Source organism: Henckelia pumila, chromosome 1 (assembly GCF_033568475.1).
Source record: "Henckelia pumila isolate YLH828 chromosome 1, ASM3356847v2, whole genome shotgun sequence".
Taxonomy (NCBI): Eukaryota; Viridiplantae; Streptophyta; class Magnoliopsida; order Lamiales; family Gesneriaceae; genus Henckelia; species Henckelia pumila.
The window spans coordinates 155699945-155718641 of NC_133120.1; the positions used below are offsets into that span (position 1 = coordinate 155699945).

At 39.0% G+C, this 18697-nt stretch overlaps 1 protein-coding gene across 1 annotated transcript; it reads left to right on the forward strand.

The window, feature by feature from the left end:
* The first annotated feature begins 6329 nt into the window (after window positions 1-6329).
* Window positions 6330-6806, forward strand: LOC140874280 (uncharacterized). Its single transcript, XM_073277555.1, has one exon. It carries the CDS (start codon window positions 6330-6332, stop codon window positions 6804-6806), a length of 477 nt encoding a protein of 158 aa, XP_073133656.1.
* The last annotated feature ends 11891 nt before the right edge of the window (window positions 6807-18697 follow it).

An 18697-nucleotide genomic window follows, 5' to 3' on the forward strand; every position in this document is an offset into this window, starting at 1 on the left:
TGCTACAAGAAAAACTCTCATTAACGGTGAAAAACTGTTGTCGTAGGCCCTAAAAATCTGTTGTTAAAAGCAGTGTTGTGAAAGAGGGCGCTTTGAAGGCAAAGACAACAGTTTTACAACGGTGAAAAACTCGTTTTTGCCTTCAAAGACAATGGTTTTAAACTGTTGTCTTTGAACGTGTTTTTTTAGCAACATGAGCTTTAACAAAAGTTTGATGGAAAAGACAATCGGAAAAAATCATTGTCTTTTTTCAGGAAAAAAAACAAAAAAATTAAAATTTAATATAAAATTTTCTAATATTTTAAATAATTCAAAATAAATTTAATATACAATTTTAAAATATACAAAAAAATATTCATGAAATTCAAAATACAAAATACAAAAAAAAAATAATAAATTAATATACAATTTGGGAAAAACACTAGCAATAATATTTTCTGGTGATTTAGCAACTTCTTTTCTCAAGGGTGGGTCTGTACTGCATCCGATCTTATTATGTACATCAACCTGGATAAAAAGATATAACACAATTCCAATACCTTCTAAACCCGAGCCTAGTTATTGCACAAATACGGACTAATTAGGCAAAAACCAACAAACCCAAGAAAAGGATGTCAACATCGTAAAGAAATACCTCGAGAAAAGGTAGTAGCAAAAGCTGCAAGCTAAAACTATCAAGATATTGTGTTCTGCTGGTGGAACTTTTCATGTAAAGCCCTTCAAGAAGAACACGTGGAATTACTCATTTGTAAAGAATGTTCGTAAGGGAGCGGAGCAAGAAAAAATAGCGTACAGAACTTGTAAAAAGTCTAAAGCCATAAATACCTGAAGAGTGAAACCTAGACTAAATTATTCGACCACAACATCTCTCTAGTTTCAACTAAATGTTTCCGAAAGATTCCACCCCGGCCGAATCCTAGCAACTATTTTTCAGTTTATGAAATAAGGAATCCAATGTTATTACACTTATCAGAGTTAAGAAAGATAATTAGTTATCAATTACAATACGTGAGGCTTTTTATACAATGTTCTCAACATAATGTTACAAGAAAAACCTTGCAAAGAAACAAGGAAAAACGAAATCACATGGTAGAATATACAAAGTTGGCAACTGATAGATTACACCTAAAAATTCAACTGGGCCTGAGCCCAATCATGAAGGTTCACTCCAAATATTTTTCAGGCTCAAGATTATTTAAATATTATATATATTTAAATCAAGCAGACCCTGAATTCTACAAAAGCCCATAAGAGGCTCAAGCCCATGAAACTCTCTGAATATCTATAAATAGCTCAAGTCACCTCATTATTAAGGTACACACTTTCTTTAGCACTATAATGCTCTACTCTTGATTATTATTCCTTGAGTAATCGCTGACTTGAGCGTCGGAGTGTCTTCGCTGGAAACCCTCCCGGCTCCTCTGACTTTGTTTTGTGACGTAGGAACAACCCGCTGAAGATCTCCACCGGGAACATACAAGGATCCGTTGATACTCCAGACTTTGCAGAAGCAACGTGTCATATATAAGTTATTTTTGGCTACATCAGCTTGGCGCCGTCTTTGGAAAACTGTTCTTTACGTCATTGAGAGCACATATTACTTCAAAAATGTCTCAAGGAAATAATAACAATGAAAACGCACCACCGAGTATTACTATCACCCGTGAAGACTTGACTGCGCTAATGGAAAACACAGCAGCACTCGCAGCAAAAGATTCAGTTGCTCAGTACCTAGAAACCCGTAAGCGCAAAAGCAGCAAGAAAAAGGCTCAGACTGAAGGCTCGTCATCTCTTGACCCTAATAACGAAGACCCACATAAAGATAAGTCTAAAGTGAATGATAAAGATCAAGGGGGGACCAAGAAAAATACTACTCAGAAAGACGGTGAAGCAAGTGTTCACACAGTTCATGACACCTCTGGCGAAAACAAGATCACTAATCCAACTCGGAAGGATGGATCTCGCACACATGTAACTGGAGAGAATATGTCCGCAATTTTGCCGTCACATCGAAGCCCCTTCACTGATGACATATTATCTGAAGCATTACCAAAGGGAGTCAAAATCCCCAGCTTACCTGAGTTCGATGGAACTAGTGACCCCCAAGATCATATTGGCAATTTGGAGCAACTTACTGACTGCTTCATCCAACAATTCTCAATTAACAAGAAATACCCAAAAACAGCAGCGTATCTGTTCACAATCATTCAGAAAGAAGGGGAAAGTTTGAGGGACTATGTTCGACTGTTTACTCACGCGGTTCACGAAGTCTTACACGTGAACCATGATTTGTTAGCTGGAATAATGCAGCAAAACTTGTGCCATCGGAAGTTCTAGGAATCAATAGCAGGAAGGCTGCCCAAAAACCTAGAGGAATTACTGGAAAGAGCTGAAAAATACATACGGGTTGAAGAATCTGTAGAGCCACACTACTTGAATAAAAGAAAGAGGGAAGAAGATAAACCAGATAATAGAAAGCGAGACGAGAAGCGAACAGCACAGAGCCCCCGCCTCCAGAATATACCCCTCAATACACGTCTGACCGATATACTGGTAGTGGCTGAAAAAAAAGGATTGTTGCGTCCCCCTATCCCAATGCAGAATAACCCAAAGCGCCAACGTTCGGAAAAGTACTGCCATTTTCATAAATATAAATTTCATACTACAGAAGATTGCTTCAGTTTGCGAGCAGAAATTGAAAAACTCATAAAGCGCGAACACTTGGCGAATTTTGTGGACAAATCCCGCGGTGAGAAGTGAGATGAGAGGCGTCGGGACGAACAACCAAAACGTGACTATCAAAAGCGCCATGATGAAACTGGGAAACAACATGAACGAGCTGATGAAAATTTGCCCTCGGGAGGGGTAATCATCGTAATCACTGGGGGGCCTGCTTGTGGCAACTCGAACAATGCAAGAAAAGCTCTTCTGCGGGCAGCAAAAGGAACCAACAATTTATCTAGCCCCACATCCTTGTAGATATATGAAATTGGAACCATCCAAGATGGATTATCATTCAGTGACAAAGATCTGGAGAACCCACGGGGTACCCATAATGATGCTTTAATCATCTCAGCCACAATCTTCAATTTTTGAGTAAAGAAAATTCTAGTAGATTCAGGAAGTTCGACCGACATAATTTTTCATGATGCATTCGTCAAATTGGGTATTAATAATGCACAGTTAACTCCAGTCAACACTCCACTAGTCGGATTTTCCGGAAAAATAGTTGAAGCTTTGGGCGAAGTAACGCTTCCTCTTTCCTTGGGTTCTTACCCCAAACGGTCTACTAAGATGGTGAAATTCCTTGTAGTAAAGTCTTCATCTGCATACAATGTGATATTGGGACGACCAAGTCTCAATATATTCCAAGCCATCGGATTGACATATCATATGAAACTGAAGTTTTCGACTCCAGGAGGAATATGAGAAGCCATTGGTGACCATCGTCTAGCCAGAGAGTGTCATGCGGTGACACTACGGGGTTCATCAGGAAATCGTAAAAGACAAGTTTCTAGTGAGGAAAGAGCACCGAAACCTGGTAAAATTTCACGTGAAAACGGAATACACTTGGTGGATGAGGAAGCCGAGAGCAAAGAAAGAATAACAGCAACCAAAACTCTAAAGCATGTAGAAATCGTACCAAGTGATCCTAAGAAGACACTGAAAATCGGGACCGAATTACCTCCTGAATTGGAAGAGAAGTTGAAAAATTTTCTTGGTCATAATTTGGACGTATTTGCTTGGGGTGATGAGCCTCTGCCAGGAATACCTCATGAATATGCGCTCCATCACCTCCGTGTTGATCTGAAAATGAGACCGATGAAGCAAAAGAAAAGAGCATTTGGCCCAGAGAAAAATCGGTATATAGCCGCTGAAGTGGAAAAACTCTTAGCAGCAAGATACATCAGGCCAGTTTCATACCCAGATTGGCTTGCAAATGTTGTCTGAGTACCAAAACCTGGAGGAAAATGGCGTTTGTGTATAGATTTCATTGATCTCAACAAAGCATGCCCCAAAGATCCATTTCCACTCCCACGAATTGATTTGTTAGTCGATTCGACAGCAGGATGCAAACTGCTCACTTTTCTTGATGCATATCAAGGATACAATCAGATTGGCCTAGCGCCAGAAGACCAGGAAAAAGCAAGTTTCATCACTGACCGAGAAATTTATTGTTATGATGTTATGCCGTTTTGGTTGAAAAATGCTGGAGCTACCTATCAACGTCTAGTAAATACCATGTTCGGACACTTGATCGGGCGTAACATGGAAGTTTATATAGATGACATGCTCGTCAAAAGTATTCAAGCGTCTAATCACTTGAAAGATCTTGAGGAATGCTTCAGTATACTCAGAAAATACAAGATGAAACTTAATTCGGATAAATGCACTTTTGGTGTACGAGGAGGCAAATTTCTTGGCTATATGGTGTCAGAACGAGGAATAGAGGCCAACCCTGAAAAAATCAAAGCAATTTTAAACATGAATCCTCCGAAGAGTGTAAAAGGCATCCAAGAGTTGACAGGACGTTTGGCCGCCCTCAACTGATTTATCTCAAGATCTGCAGACAAGGGTTTACCATTCTTCAAAATGCTGAGAAGTGGGAAAGGTTTTCGATGGACAGAAGAGTGTCAGCAAGCATTTGACGAGTTGAAAGTGCATCTGACCTCTCCGCCGTTGTTGGTAAAACCAAACGAAGGTGACACCCTATTGATTTATCTCGGAAGCGGTAAGTGCAGTATTGGTCTCTGAAGTAAGACGTGAGCACAAACCAGTTTATTATATCAGTCGAACTTTACACGGAGCAGAATTAAGATATACAAAGATCGAGAAACTGGCACTGGCTTTGGTAACTGCAGTGAGAAAACAACGTCCTTACTTTCAGTCGCATCCAATAATTGTACTCACCAACCATCCTCTCAAACAAATTATTTCGTGTCCTGAAGCATTAGGGAGAATGGTTAAGTGGGCTGTCGAATTGAGCCAATATGAAATTGAACATCGCCCGTGTCCAGCGATTAAAGCACAGATTTTGGCTGATTTTCTAGTAGAGATGACAGTAACTTAAGAAAAAGCTCCACCCCGACATGGATGGTTTATGTCGACGGGTCATCAACCTCTACAGGAAGCGGTGCAGGTATAGTTGTGAAGAGCCCACAGGGAGATAAATTTCAATATGCCATAAAATTTTTATTCCCTGCGACGAATAATGAGGCAGAATATGAAGCTTTCATCATGGGAATTAAATTGGCCCTATTGGTAGGAGCAAAGAGACTGATGATACACAGCGACTCCCAACTGATTGTCAGTCAAGTTAATGGAAATTATGAAGTGAAGGAAGATAAAATGCTTGGGTACCTCACTCAAGTGAATGAGCTTCTCTCACGTTTGGACAGCTACCATGTGAAGCAGATACCTAGAATGGAGAATGAGTCAGCGGACCGTCTCGCCAAGTTAGCAAGCTCCTTGGCCAACATTGATAATAGGAAAATTACATTCCTAACATATGACAAGGAAAAAATTGATGGAAGTGATGTTACAATCTTCTGTGCTGACAGCGAAGAACCTAGTTGAAAAGATGAAATAATCGACAATTTGATGCGGGATAACCTACCTGCTAATTAAGTCGAAGCTCGAAAACTTAGAGTGAGAGCTGCCCGGTTCACGATCATTGACGGAGAACTGTAAAAAAGATGTTTCTCTTTACCTTACCTAAAGTGTCTAACGCCAGCTAAGGGAAAATATGTGCTCCGTAAAATTCATGAAGGAATATGTGGAAATCACTTAGCTGGAAGATCTCTTGCAGGGAAAGCATTATTCCAAGGATACTTCTGTCCAACGATGAAGCAAGATGCTATCGAGTTAGCAAAGCATTGTCATGCATGTCAGGAGCATGCTAACTTCCATCACCAGCCGGCCACAATCTTGCAGCCCCTAGAGAGTCCTTTACCTTTTGCTCAATGGGAAATGGATTTGGTAGGTCATTTTTCTCCTGCTACCGGACAAAGAAAATTTCTGATAGTTGCTGTGGATTATTTCACCAAATGGGTCGAAGCTGAACCATTGGCCAAATATCCGAAAGAGATGTAATCAATTTCTTATGGAAGAATATAGTATGCAGATTTGGCATTCCTCAAACCTTGGTTTCAGGCAATGAAACTCAGTTCTCTGGAGCGAAAATAAAAGATTGGTGCAAAGGACTTTTCATCAAGAAGTTCTTCACTTCTGTCGGGAATCCTTAAGCGAATGGGCAAACCGAGATCACCAACCGAACCATTCTACAACACCTCAAAATACGCCTAGGCAATGTCAAAGGAAAATGGGTGATGAGTTGCCAAGTGAACTATGGGCATATCGAACCACTCCACACTCCACGCTCTTCAACTGGAGAATCTCCTTTCAACTTGGCCTACGGAGCGGAAGCTGTGGCTCCTACCAAAATTGGAGAGCAATCATGGCAAGTGAAACAATACACTTCATCTGGAAATGACCAAGCCCTTCGAATTTCATTGGACTTGGTGGATGAATTGAGAGATGAAGCTTCGATACGAGCCGAGAGATATCGAGTTTGTATGACTAAAGCATACAATGATAGAGTCAAGCCAAGGTCTTTCCAAGTTGGAGACCTTGTATTGAGAAAATCTGACATCTTGAAGTCCGTTGGCAAGCTAGATCCGAAATGGAAAGGCCCATACAAAGTAATTGAGATAGTGAAGATGGGAACATATCGCCTCCAACATTCAGATGGAAGAATACTTTTTAGACCTTGGAATGTGGCCAACCTGAAGAAAGTTTATGCATAAATTGCAACTCCCTCCAACATTAGGCTATATTTACCTTTTTTGTTATTAGCATATTTTCCTTATGTTTTCATATTTCAATTTTGTGATACATTTTTCAACTAATTTGATTATTTTGTTATATAAGCAGATTACTTTGTTGAAAATCATATCTCCTCTCCTATACTAACGCTTACTTACGACATAAACGCCATAGACCCAAGCAATCATAAAAAAAAAATTCCCAACAATAAGAGGCTTGGCCAACCCCATGGGACATTTGAACTTATGACGCTGTAAGAGGTCAGGACGAAATAATAATATTACAAGTTCCGGGATACCTCACCACATATCAAGTGGGTTTAGGACTTCCCCATGAGACAAAATCTTTGGAGATTGATCCCCTCCCAAGTACTCCGATATTAAAGCGATAGTATTTTATTCATCAAACAAATATGCAATAGCGAATTCAAAATGCAAAAGAGATATGATAATCGACAAAATTGAATATATATATATATATATATAAAAGAAATTATTGTTTTTCCTTTATTCCTCCACCAACTACTTACTTACTAAAAAAAAACAAACAAAGTCTTTGACTTTGACTTTGTTACAAAAAAAATTTGCCCAAAAGTGGCAAGAAATAATAAAGCTAAACTGCTCCATGGCTCCAAAGAGTAGTCTCTATGTAGTTTCGACGCACACCGTCATTATTGATTGTATGAGCTAAAAATTCAAACGCAAAGCTTCGATCATCTTCTCATCACCCAGACCTCTCAATAAATCTCCTAAGGGAGGATCCGAATTATCCTCAACTCTTGCAGTACTAGGCTCCGGAATTGTAGGATGAATCATCATAATAATTTCCTCCGAAACTAGTTTAGTATCCCATAGTTCTTGGCGACAATCCACGACAACTTCATCATGAATAACAATCGCCCGCTGAATCACTTCATCTCTAAAAGTTGTGGATTCTCGATAGTGTAACGCCCAGAAATTCGTCACGTAAATTCGCATGCATAACTAGGGGATTTTATAATTTTATAATAATGTGAAAATGTGTTAAATTGTTTTTATGAGTGATTATTTAAATTAATTGATTTATTTGCATGTTTTAAATATTATTTCGGCATTTAAATCTGTATGATGTGATTTATGAATTTATTTGAGAAAGTTTATTTTATGATCGCGTAGGCGGGACCGTGGACGGACGAGATGTTGTTTTTATCCAAAATGTTTTATGAGATTTTTAAGAGCCTTAAAATATTATTTTAAGGTATAATTTGAAGAAAATTATGGTATTTATATATATATTTATTTATGTGCTAGTTTTTACCCAAAATAAGTTATTTTAATTACTTTTATTAACCTTTAAAAATCTCCTATTTTATTATTTTGAGATTATTAAGTTTTTAGCAAATTATCATGTATTTATTTTAAGTTTAAATTATAGTATTTATCTATCATAATTATTTATTAACTAATTAACCTAGTTTACCCTAAGTATCTACCCAAAATCCCTCCCAAACCTACGATCGTATCCCCTAGCCGCCTCCATCACCCTCTTCTCCACCATCTTCATTGTTCTATCAGATATTTCTTAGCCCCATAGCCGAGCGTTAAAATTTTTTGGGTTATTTAGAAGATTCGTTCGTCCCGGCGAGCCCGATGCGCGTCGTTTACGTCGTTTCATCTAAATAATTCTCAAGGCACGTTTAATTCCATTCTTGAACACCATTTGAATCATATTACAATTTTTTAAGCTTGAGTGATCTGATGCATGCCTACGATTTCATTGATCCATGTTCTTCATGTTTTATTTTCATTTGTGTGCATGGACTCGGTTCTTTGGCATAATTTCCACCCATGGTCATTCGCGTCTGCTGCTCCACTGTTAGAGGTCTGAGTCAATGTCCCTAGGGTTGAATTAACTAGTGGGTTCCGACCTAGAAGTGGTGGTGTAAGCTGCTGGGTGTGGGCTGTACAAGGGAACCCACGCAGTAAGCTTTGTCTTGATTGGGAAAGGGAGAAACTCACGTTGCTTGTATTGTGCATGGACATTCTTCACGTTTTCTTGTGATGGATTGAACATGGCTGCTGGTTCATGGGTAAGGGGCCGTGTTAGGGTCCCTTAGGGTCAGGTTAGGTGGGTGGTAAGGGGCTGGAGACGGCTAGGACCGAAGCCTTCTTCCTTGGTTGCAAAGCAGAATACGGCAGTTTCGGGATTCCCGAATCGTGGTTCGCTAGGGCGGTGTAGGGATAGATTTTAGTCGAGTCATAGCTCGTTGGAACCACCCAGACGTGGGCTACGTCTGGGCGCTGGAGCTCCGGCCGGCGCAGGCCATAATGGCCTGCTGCTCACGGCCGAGAAAAGGGAATAAGGGGCTACTGTACGAGATGGGTAAGGGTCTAGATTTTTATATTTGGGATTGGTTATTTTATTTTTAATTAATTGAGTGTTTAAGTTAGTAATTTATGGGTTTATTTAATTAATTAATTGAACTAATTTAATGAGCCTTAATAATTATTGAGGTGAGTCCACTAATTTGTCATGGGCCGTGTGATTCATGAAAATTAATTGGCCAAGTTGTGTCTGGTTTAGAAATTTTATCGGTAAAATTTATAAGTTAATAGTTAGTTAATAATTTTATTAATTTAACTTTAAGTTAATAAGTTGATGGGCCTAAATATGTTTTAAGTGAGCCGTTTTCCATGGGTCTGGAGGCCCATGAAACTTAATGGGCCAGGTCAGGTTGGGCTTTTGGGTTTTTGAGTTAGTCTAGGAATTTTTGACTTTAAGTTAAGTGGTCAGCAGCTCGAACAAGTCCTTGGAAAAATAAATGTCCGTAAATATATATTTAATTCATGCATGCATTTTTATTAGATATATAACTATGATTTTTAAGAAAATAAATTAAATATATATTTAAGGACAAATTTTCATGAAATAAAGAAATAAATGAGATTTTTTTTTTAAGTTCATGCATCATGTAAGAATTTTTATGATAAATTTAAATGTATGTTAAGAAAAATATATTTTTATGGAAGTTGAAGTGAAGGTGGAAAGTGATGTGGTTGGAGGCCGGGATACCTGGGCCCGGTGACCTTCCTAATGATGTGTAAGTATGATGAGCTTATGGATCCAGCTGAGAGGGCTGGTGAAGTGGCAGCACAGAGGTGGAAATCCTACCGCCACATACGTTGGTTTATAGATTGATCAATCGTTTAGTATGATGCCACCGACATGGATACGACCTATTGAGAACTAAGAAATCATGATAAGTTATTTTATGAGATTTATTAAGTATGATGATATATATTTAGCATGATGATGAAGCAGTATGATTATTTATTTATGTTTATATGCATATAATTTTAAGATCATGCACGTATAATTATTATTCACGTATTTTATATGATGTGTGCTTGTGTGTGGTTTCATTTTGTTATGTAAGGATAGAACGTGCTGAGCCTCTAGGCTCACTAGATTTAAATGGTGCAGGTGAGCAAAATGTCAATAAGGATAATGTGTTCCCGACTGGCGGCGAGGGCGTATGAGTATCCAGGCAGCTAGAACCCGTGACCATAGCTCATTTATGATATTGATGTTTTGAGACTAGAATGTTTATTTTCGCATATGTTTTATTATTATAGATTTTCAGTATGTGCATGAAATTTAGATTTGAGTATTTATTTTCTAAATTTTCATGAATTTTTGTGAAGAAATATTATTTAGGAATTTTATTATGGCATTCTTATAAATTATTATTTAGTAATTTATTTTAAGTATTTAATTGCATGTGTGTACTTTTATTGTATTATTTTGTGTATTTGTATTTTAAATTAAGTGAAGTTATTTATAAGTATGATATATATATGTATGGGCATATATATATTTATATTCATTATGTTATAGTTAGAGAGTTTAAAAAAAAATATCAGTAGTACTTTTAGGATATTTCATTTGGTATCAGAGCCATGGTCCTTGGAGGGTGACTAGTCTGCTTCTCGGAGCTCAGAAGCCGCACTGCCAGTCTGTAAGTTTTAAGTGTTTTAAATTATTATTTATGCATGGGACACAGGAGTTATATTTTTAATGATTTATGAAAAAGATAATTTAAAGTTACGACAGTCTTAAATTCAAAAATATTAGTTATGCATTGCGATTTACGTGGGAAAATATGTGGTGGTGCAGTATGCCTCCTAGACAGATAAACCGACGCGGGAATCCTCCAACTCCTCCTCAACAAAATTCGCTCACAACACTGGAGCAGACAAGTGCTAATATGATGACAGGGATCACCGCACTGTTGGAGCAACATGCAGCACAACCCCGACTTACACACGACGAGGACGTTGCGGAACGGTTTCAGAAGAAAGGATCGAAGGAGTTTTCTGGTTCCACTGATCCACTCGTGGCTGAGGGGTGGATCCGTTCCTTGGAGACCATATTTGCTTATATGGGACTCACTGATGCCGATAAAGTATAGTGCGCGGTGTACATGATGAAAGACGATGCAGCCATTTGGTGGGAGGGCGCAGTTCGAGGTGTGAACCCACAGACTTTGACATGGGAGGAGTTCAAGCGGATGTTCTTCGCCAAATATTTTACTGAGGATATGCGCAGCCGAATGATTCGGGAGTTCATGAGTCTCCGGCAGGGGGACAAGACGGTGGTTGAGTATATCAAGCAGTTCGAGAGGGGGTGTCATTTTGTGCCCCTGATTGCTGATAGTGCCGAGGAGAAGATGAGACAGTTCGTCGATGGGCTTAGGGCGGACAATCAAGCATGATGTACGAATGATGGACGTCACCACTTATGAGGCAGCGGTGAGTAGGGCACTACGATCCGAGGATGGTAGGAAGGAGATCTTGAGGGAGCAGCAGAGGAAAAGGAAGTTCCAACCATCGTACCACGAGTCGTATCTACAGCAGGATGCAAAGAAGCAGTCCATTGGGCCGTTGAAGGGCCCAAATCCATCGAGACAGCAGGGAGCTATCGTTCCTCGTGCAAAAACACTACCTCTCTGCCAGAAATGCCAGAAGCCCCATCCAGGACCATGCATGAAGGGATCAGGCATGTGCTACCATTGCAAGGAACCGGGACACATTATGCTGCACTGTCCCAAGAAGAATGCTGCCGGACGAGTCTATGTGATGCAGGCGGAGGAAGCAGTACCGGATACTTTGCGCATCATGGGTAATTTTATTTAACGCATTAAATTTGTCGCATTTGGATTGCTCGATTCGGAACTACACGAGGAAACTTGTTCTTGCCTAGAGTTTGTTTCAATTTTGAGGACGAAATTTCATTTAAGGGGGAGAGAATTGTAACGCCCAGAAATTCGTCACGTAAATTCGCATGCATAACTAGGGGATTTTATAATTTTATAATAATGTGAAAATGTGTTAAATTATTTTTATGAGTGATTATTTAAATTAATTGATTTATTTGCATGTTTTAAATATTATTTCGGCATTTAAATCTGTATGATGTGATTTATGAATTTATTTGAGAAAGTTTATTTAATGATCGCGTAGGCGGGACCGTGGACGGACGAGATGTTGTTTTCACCCAAAATGTTTTATGAGATTTTTAAGAGCCTTAAAATATTATTTTAAGGTATAATTTGAAGAAAATTATGGTATTTATATATATATATATATATTTATTTATGTGCTAGTTTTTACCCAAAATAAGTTATTTTAATTACTTTTATTAACCTTTAAAAATCTCCTATTTTATTATTTCGAGATTATTAAGTTTTTAGCAAATTATCATGTATTTATTTTAAGTTTAAATTATAGTATTTATCTATCCTAATTATTTATTAACTAATTAACCTAGTTTATCCTAAGTATCTACCCAAAATCCCTCCCAAACCTACGATCGTATACCTTAGCCGCCTCCATCACCCTCTTCTCCACCATCTTCATTGTTCCATCAGATATTTCTTAGCCCCATAGTCGAGCGTTAAAATTTTTTGGGTTATTTAGAAGATTCGTTCGTCCCGGCGAGCCCGATACGCGTCGTTTACGTCGTTTCGTCTAAATAATTCTCAAGGCACGTTTAATTCCATTCTTGAACACCATTTGAATCATATTACAATTTTTTAAGCTTGAGTGATCTGATGCATGCCTACGATTTCATTGATCCATGTTCTTCATGTTTTATTTTCATTTGTGTGCATGGACTCGGTTCTTTGGCATAATTTCCACCCATGGTCATTCGCGTCTGCTGCTCCACTGTTAGAGGTCTGAGTCAAGGTCCCTAGGGTTGAATTAACTAGTGGGTTCCGACCTAGAAGTGGTGGTGTAAGCTGCTGGGTATGGGCTGTACAAGGGAACCCAGCAGTAAGCTTTGTCTTGATTGGGAAAGGGAGAAACTCACGTTGCTTGTATTGTGCATGGACATTCTTCACGTTTTCTTGTGATGGATTGAACATGGCTGCTGGTTCATGGGTAAGGGGCCGTGTTAGGGTCCCTTAGGGTCAGGTTAGGTGGGTGGTAAGGGGCTGGAGACGGCTAGGACCGAAGCCTTCTTCCTTGGTTGCAAAGCAGAATACGGCAGTTTCGGGATTCCCGAATCGTGGTTCGCTAGGGCGGTGTCGGGATCGATTTTAGTCGAGTCATAGCTCATTGGAACCGCCCAGACGTGGGCTACGTCTGGGCGCTAGAGCTCCGGCCGGCGGGTGGCCGGAGCTGGCCGGCGCAGGCCATAATGGCCTGCTGCTCATGGCCGAGAATAGGGAATAAGGGGCCACTGTACGAGATGGGTAAGGGTCTAGATTTTTATATTTGGGATTGGTTATTTTATTTTTAATTAATTGAGTGTTTAAGTTAGTAATTTATGGGTTTATTTATTTAATTAATTGAACTAATTTAATGAGCTTTAATAATTATTGAGGTGAGCCCACTAATTTGTCATGGGCCGTGTGATTCATGAAAATTAATTGGCCAAGTTGTGTCGGGTTTAGAAATTTTATCGGTAAATTTTATAAGTTAATAGTTAGTTAATAATTTATTAATTTAAATTTAAGTTAATAAGTTGATGGGCCTAAATATGTTTTAAGTGAGCCGTTTTCCATGGGTCTGGAGGCCCATGAAACTTAATGGGCCAGGTCAGGTTGGGCTTTTGGGTTTTTGAGTTAGTCTAGGAATTTTTGACTTTAAGTTAAGTGGTCAGCAGCTCGAACAAGTCCTTGAAAAAATAAATGTCCGTAAATATATATTTAATTCATGCATGCATTTTTATTAGATATATAACTATGATTTTTAAGAAAATAAATTAAATATATATTTACGGACAAATTTTCATGAAATAAAGAAATAAATGAGATTTTTTTTTAAGTTCATGCATCATGTAAGAATTTTTATGATAAGTTTAAATGTATGTTAAGAAAAATATATTTTTATGGAAGTTGAATTGAAGGTGGAAATTGATGTGGTTGGAGGCCGGGATACCTGGGCCCGGTGACCTTCCTAATGATGTATAAGTATGATGAGCTTATGGATCCAGCTGAGAGGGCTGGTGAAGTGGCAGCACAGAGGTGGAAACCCCACCGCCACGTACGTTGGTTTATAGATTGATCAATCGTTTAGTATGATGCCACCGACATGGATACGACCTGTTGAGAACTAAGAAATCATGATAAGTTATTTTATGAGATTTATTAAGTATGATGATATATATTTAGCATGATGATGAAGCAGTATGATTATTTATTTATGTTTATATGCATATAATTTTAAGATCATGCACGTATAATTATTATTCACGTATTTTATATGATGTGTGCTTGTGTGTGGTTTCATTTTATTATGTAAGGATAGAACGTGCTGAGCCTCTAGGCTCACTAGATTTAAATGGTGCAGGTGAGCAAAATGTCAATAAGAATAATGTGTTTCCGACTGGCGGCGAGGGCGCATGAGTATCCAGGCAGCTAGAACCCGTGACCATAGCTCATTTATGATATTGATGTTTTGAGAGTAGAATGTTTATTTTCGCATATGTTTTATTATTATAGATTTTCAGTATGTGCATGGAATTTAGATTTGAGTATTTATTTTCTATGTTTTCATGAATTTTTGTGAAGAAATATTATTTAGGAATTTTATTATGGCATTTTTATAAATTATTATTTAGTAATTTATTTTAAGTATTTAATTGCATGTGTGTACTTTTATTGTATTTTTTTGTGTATTTGTATTTTAAATTAAGTGAAGTTATTTATAAGTATGATATATATATGTATGGGCATATATATATTTATATTCATTATGTTATAGTTAGAGAGTTAAAAAAAAAAAAATCAGTAGTACTTTTAGGATGTTTCAGATAGCCTTCAATCGCTTTTTCTACGGTACTTCGCAAAAGACTCTTGCCTACTGTCGAGTTGAGAAAGTTCTCTTCGGTCTCCGATTCATGGGAATATTTCCCCTTAAGTTGCTCCATCTCCTTACACAGCGCATCGTACTTTTTGGATTTTTCTTCAAGCTCCTTTTGCGACTTGAGAAAATCATCTTGAGCCTTAGTGTTTTCCTCGCCAAGTCTTTTGCACTCACCCCTTAAGGACGTCAGCTCGTCATCAAATTTTTTCCCGAAATTTCGAAACCTCTCTTCTCGAAATTGAAAAGTGTGAGCAAGCGATAAAATCTGTAAACATCCATAGATAAAGAAAATTATTTATTATGACAAAATCATAATAAATAACAAGCGAGTAATAATATACCTGAAAGACGGACGAATCAAGAGACCGAGTCAACACTTCGGTAGGTTGTGGTAGTAGATGCAACCTATCATGATCTCCAATCAGGTCCGCCCCCGTTCTCCAACCAATTTCTGGATCTTTCAAATCCCAAAAAACATCCAGCATTATTTTTATGGTTCACCCCTTCCACAAATAAGTGACGACCCTCGAGAGCTTCCAGATCAATTACTTGTTCGTCGTCACGTTTTTTCTTCGTGTCTCTTGGATTTTCAACCTTTTTACTGTGTGCATCAATGTCAGGTACAGTTGCAACATCTTTTCTTTTGCCACCAGTTTTTCTATCATGCACATCGGATATTTTGGATAGTGGGGCAGAACGATGAGCATGATTTGATGGCCCGGGAGATTTTCTCCTCCGAGGAAGCTCTTGAGAACAAACGATAGCTCGCTCCTTTGTTGAGTCTTTTCTTAGCTGTTTCGATGCTTCCCTCTCATTTTTCTCTATGCACGCCCGGACCTCGGCCAAACTTATTTTTCCCCCTATAAAAAAACAAAGAGGATAATACATAAATAAATACAAGAAGTTCATAAATTACACCGAGCAAGGTAAAGTAGATTAAAAATTAAATGCAATAGCAGGCAAGAGAATTAAAAAGCAAATACCGGCAGGAAGCAAAGTTTGTGGATCAACCAACTTCTTTAAAAGACCTAAGGAGTGACATTCGAGTTGCAACTCACGATGTGTTTTGCTAAAAATAATTTTTCTATGGCCCGGACTCCATACTATGGGAACCCCCCAACCATAATCCCAGACGTAAACAAACCTTTTTCTCCAATCGCTTTTCGGAGATGGACAATGAGATAAAAACTTACAATCTCCTCGAAGTAGAAAATAAATATAGGAACCCGGCATGGAACGACGCACTTGGTGTTAATTGACTTAAACTCACCCCAAGACTATCAACAATTTCTATCAAAAGGGCAGGAGGCAGAAGCAAAAAACCAAAATTAAAGTACTCCAAATATACAGTAAAATAACCCGGAGGCGGTTCGTGACAGAAATCTCCATTTTTGGGAATCTTAGGAATGTGTCTAGGTGATAATTCCAATTTTCGGCATGGACTTAAAATCTCCAAGTTATCTCTCTCACTCCTCCCAAAGACTCTTGGACACCACTTTTATTACATGAATTCAAATAACTCAAGGGAGATAGACACTCGTCAATTTCACTGCCACCGCCAGACCCCGCGGGCGACGAGGGATAAGTATCTCGATTAGGAACCAACACCGAAAGTACCTTACCTCGTAAAGGATGCCCTGCAATGATTTTTAAAATTAATTTTACCAAAGAGTAATACCACATAAATCAACCAAAATATAGTAACGAATAATAGCGTCAAATTCTTGGAAATAAAAATTAATTGTTTATTTTTGGACGTGTATATATGTATATATCTATGTATAGGCCCCTATCTCCATCTTGACCGGATTCATCAACATCATCCTCAAACGCACCCACAACCCTCGTCACAGCTGCTGCCGCCGCCGCCCCGCTGCCGCTGGCAGCCATCTCTGACGATTATCATGGTCGATGGTCACCATCTTCAATATGCAGCTCCCTTGTACAGTCACGCCACCACCATCTCTGATTTACCACCGATCCCCTGCCCTCGCACAAGCCGCACCATACTCCTCGATCAGCTTCCGTCGAGCCAGATTAGGAGAGCTCGAAAGCTACTCCAAGGCTGGAAGTCGACGGGAGCCCATCACCGTCCTTTCTTCACATAGAAACTTCCTCGGCCGAACACTCCTAGCGCAGCAGCATCCCTCGCCCCACCACCATCTTCGCACAAAAACGCCATGGCGACGCAGCCTCCGTCGAGCCAGATTAGGAGAGCTCGGAAGCTACTCCAAGGCTGGAAGTCGACCGCCGAGCGCTGCCTCCTCTCCTGCTACCGCTGCCTAACGGACATCGCCGCCCCAATAGGCCGTGAGTGAAAGTGGATGAGAAGAAATTTGGTGTCGAGGAGGACAGAGGCCGTATACACACGATACACACATACATACATGACAATAAATTTTTTGCAAAGGAAGATAAAGATTCACACATAGATACATACAACTCAGGTAAAGAGGAAGCAAGAAAGAACAAACAAAAGGGGGAACCCACCGATACATGAAATACAAACAGGAGAGAGAAATAATAATGGGCACATGGTGTACAATTAATTATTACTTGCCATGTAACTTTGTCTCTCCTACGTTTATGTTTGATACGCGATCGTACAAATACTACAACAAAAAATTCAGAAATAATCTCGTTAGTAAGTTGTGATGAACACCTACTCTAGCATTGAATTTATAATGACAGTAGTTGACAGAGTTCTACTCGGATTCTACAATTAATATTCTAGTAGGATTTTGATTCTATCCAATTACGTGGTGATTATTATTATTCTGCCAGGATTTTAATTCCACTGTATCACAGTCCTACTACGTTTTATCCATCATGTTATCTCCATATCTGAAGAGATTTCGGGGGCGTTGCCCAGGTTGATCCCCGCGACCTGACTGGGCAGGTCGATCCCCGTAATTTTCGCAGTGGCACACAATATTCGTTCTCGACAGCTAAATTTTTGACAATACTCCGATAAAAATTCTACTCTGGGTCCTCTCAGCACACACGACACGCCCGAGAGTGGGGGGCCTATGATAGGTTACACCTAAAAATTCAATTGGGCCTGAGCCCAATCATGAAGGTCCACTCCAAATATTTTTCAGGCCCAAGATTATTTAAATATTATATATATTTAAATCAAGCAGACCCTGAATTCTACAAAAGCCCATAAGAGGCTCAAGCCCATGAAAATCTCCGAATATCTATAAATAGCTCAAGTCACCTCATTATTAAGGTATACACTTTTTTTAGCACTATAACGCTCTACTCTTGATTATTATTCCTTGAGTAATCGCTGACTTGAGCGTCGGAGTGCCTTCGCCGTAAACCCTCCCGGCTCCTCTGACTTTGTATTGTGACGTAGGAACAACCCACTGAAGATCTCCACCGGGAATATACAAGGATCCGTTGATACTCCGGACTTTGCGGAAGCAACGTGTCATATACAAGTTATTTTTTACTACATCAGCAACCAAAATTACAATCACTCGAACAGTGGTTAAACAGCTACAAGTAAGATCAAA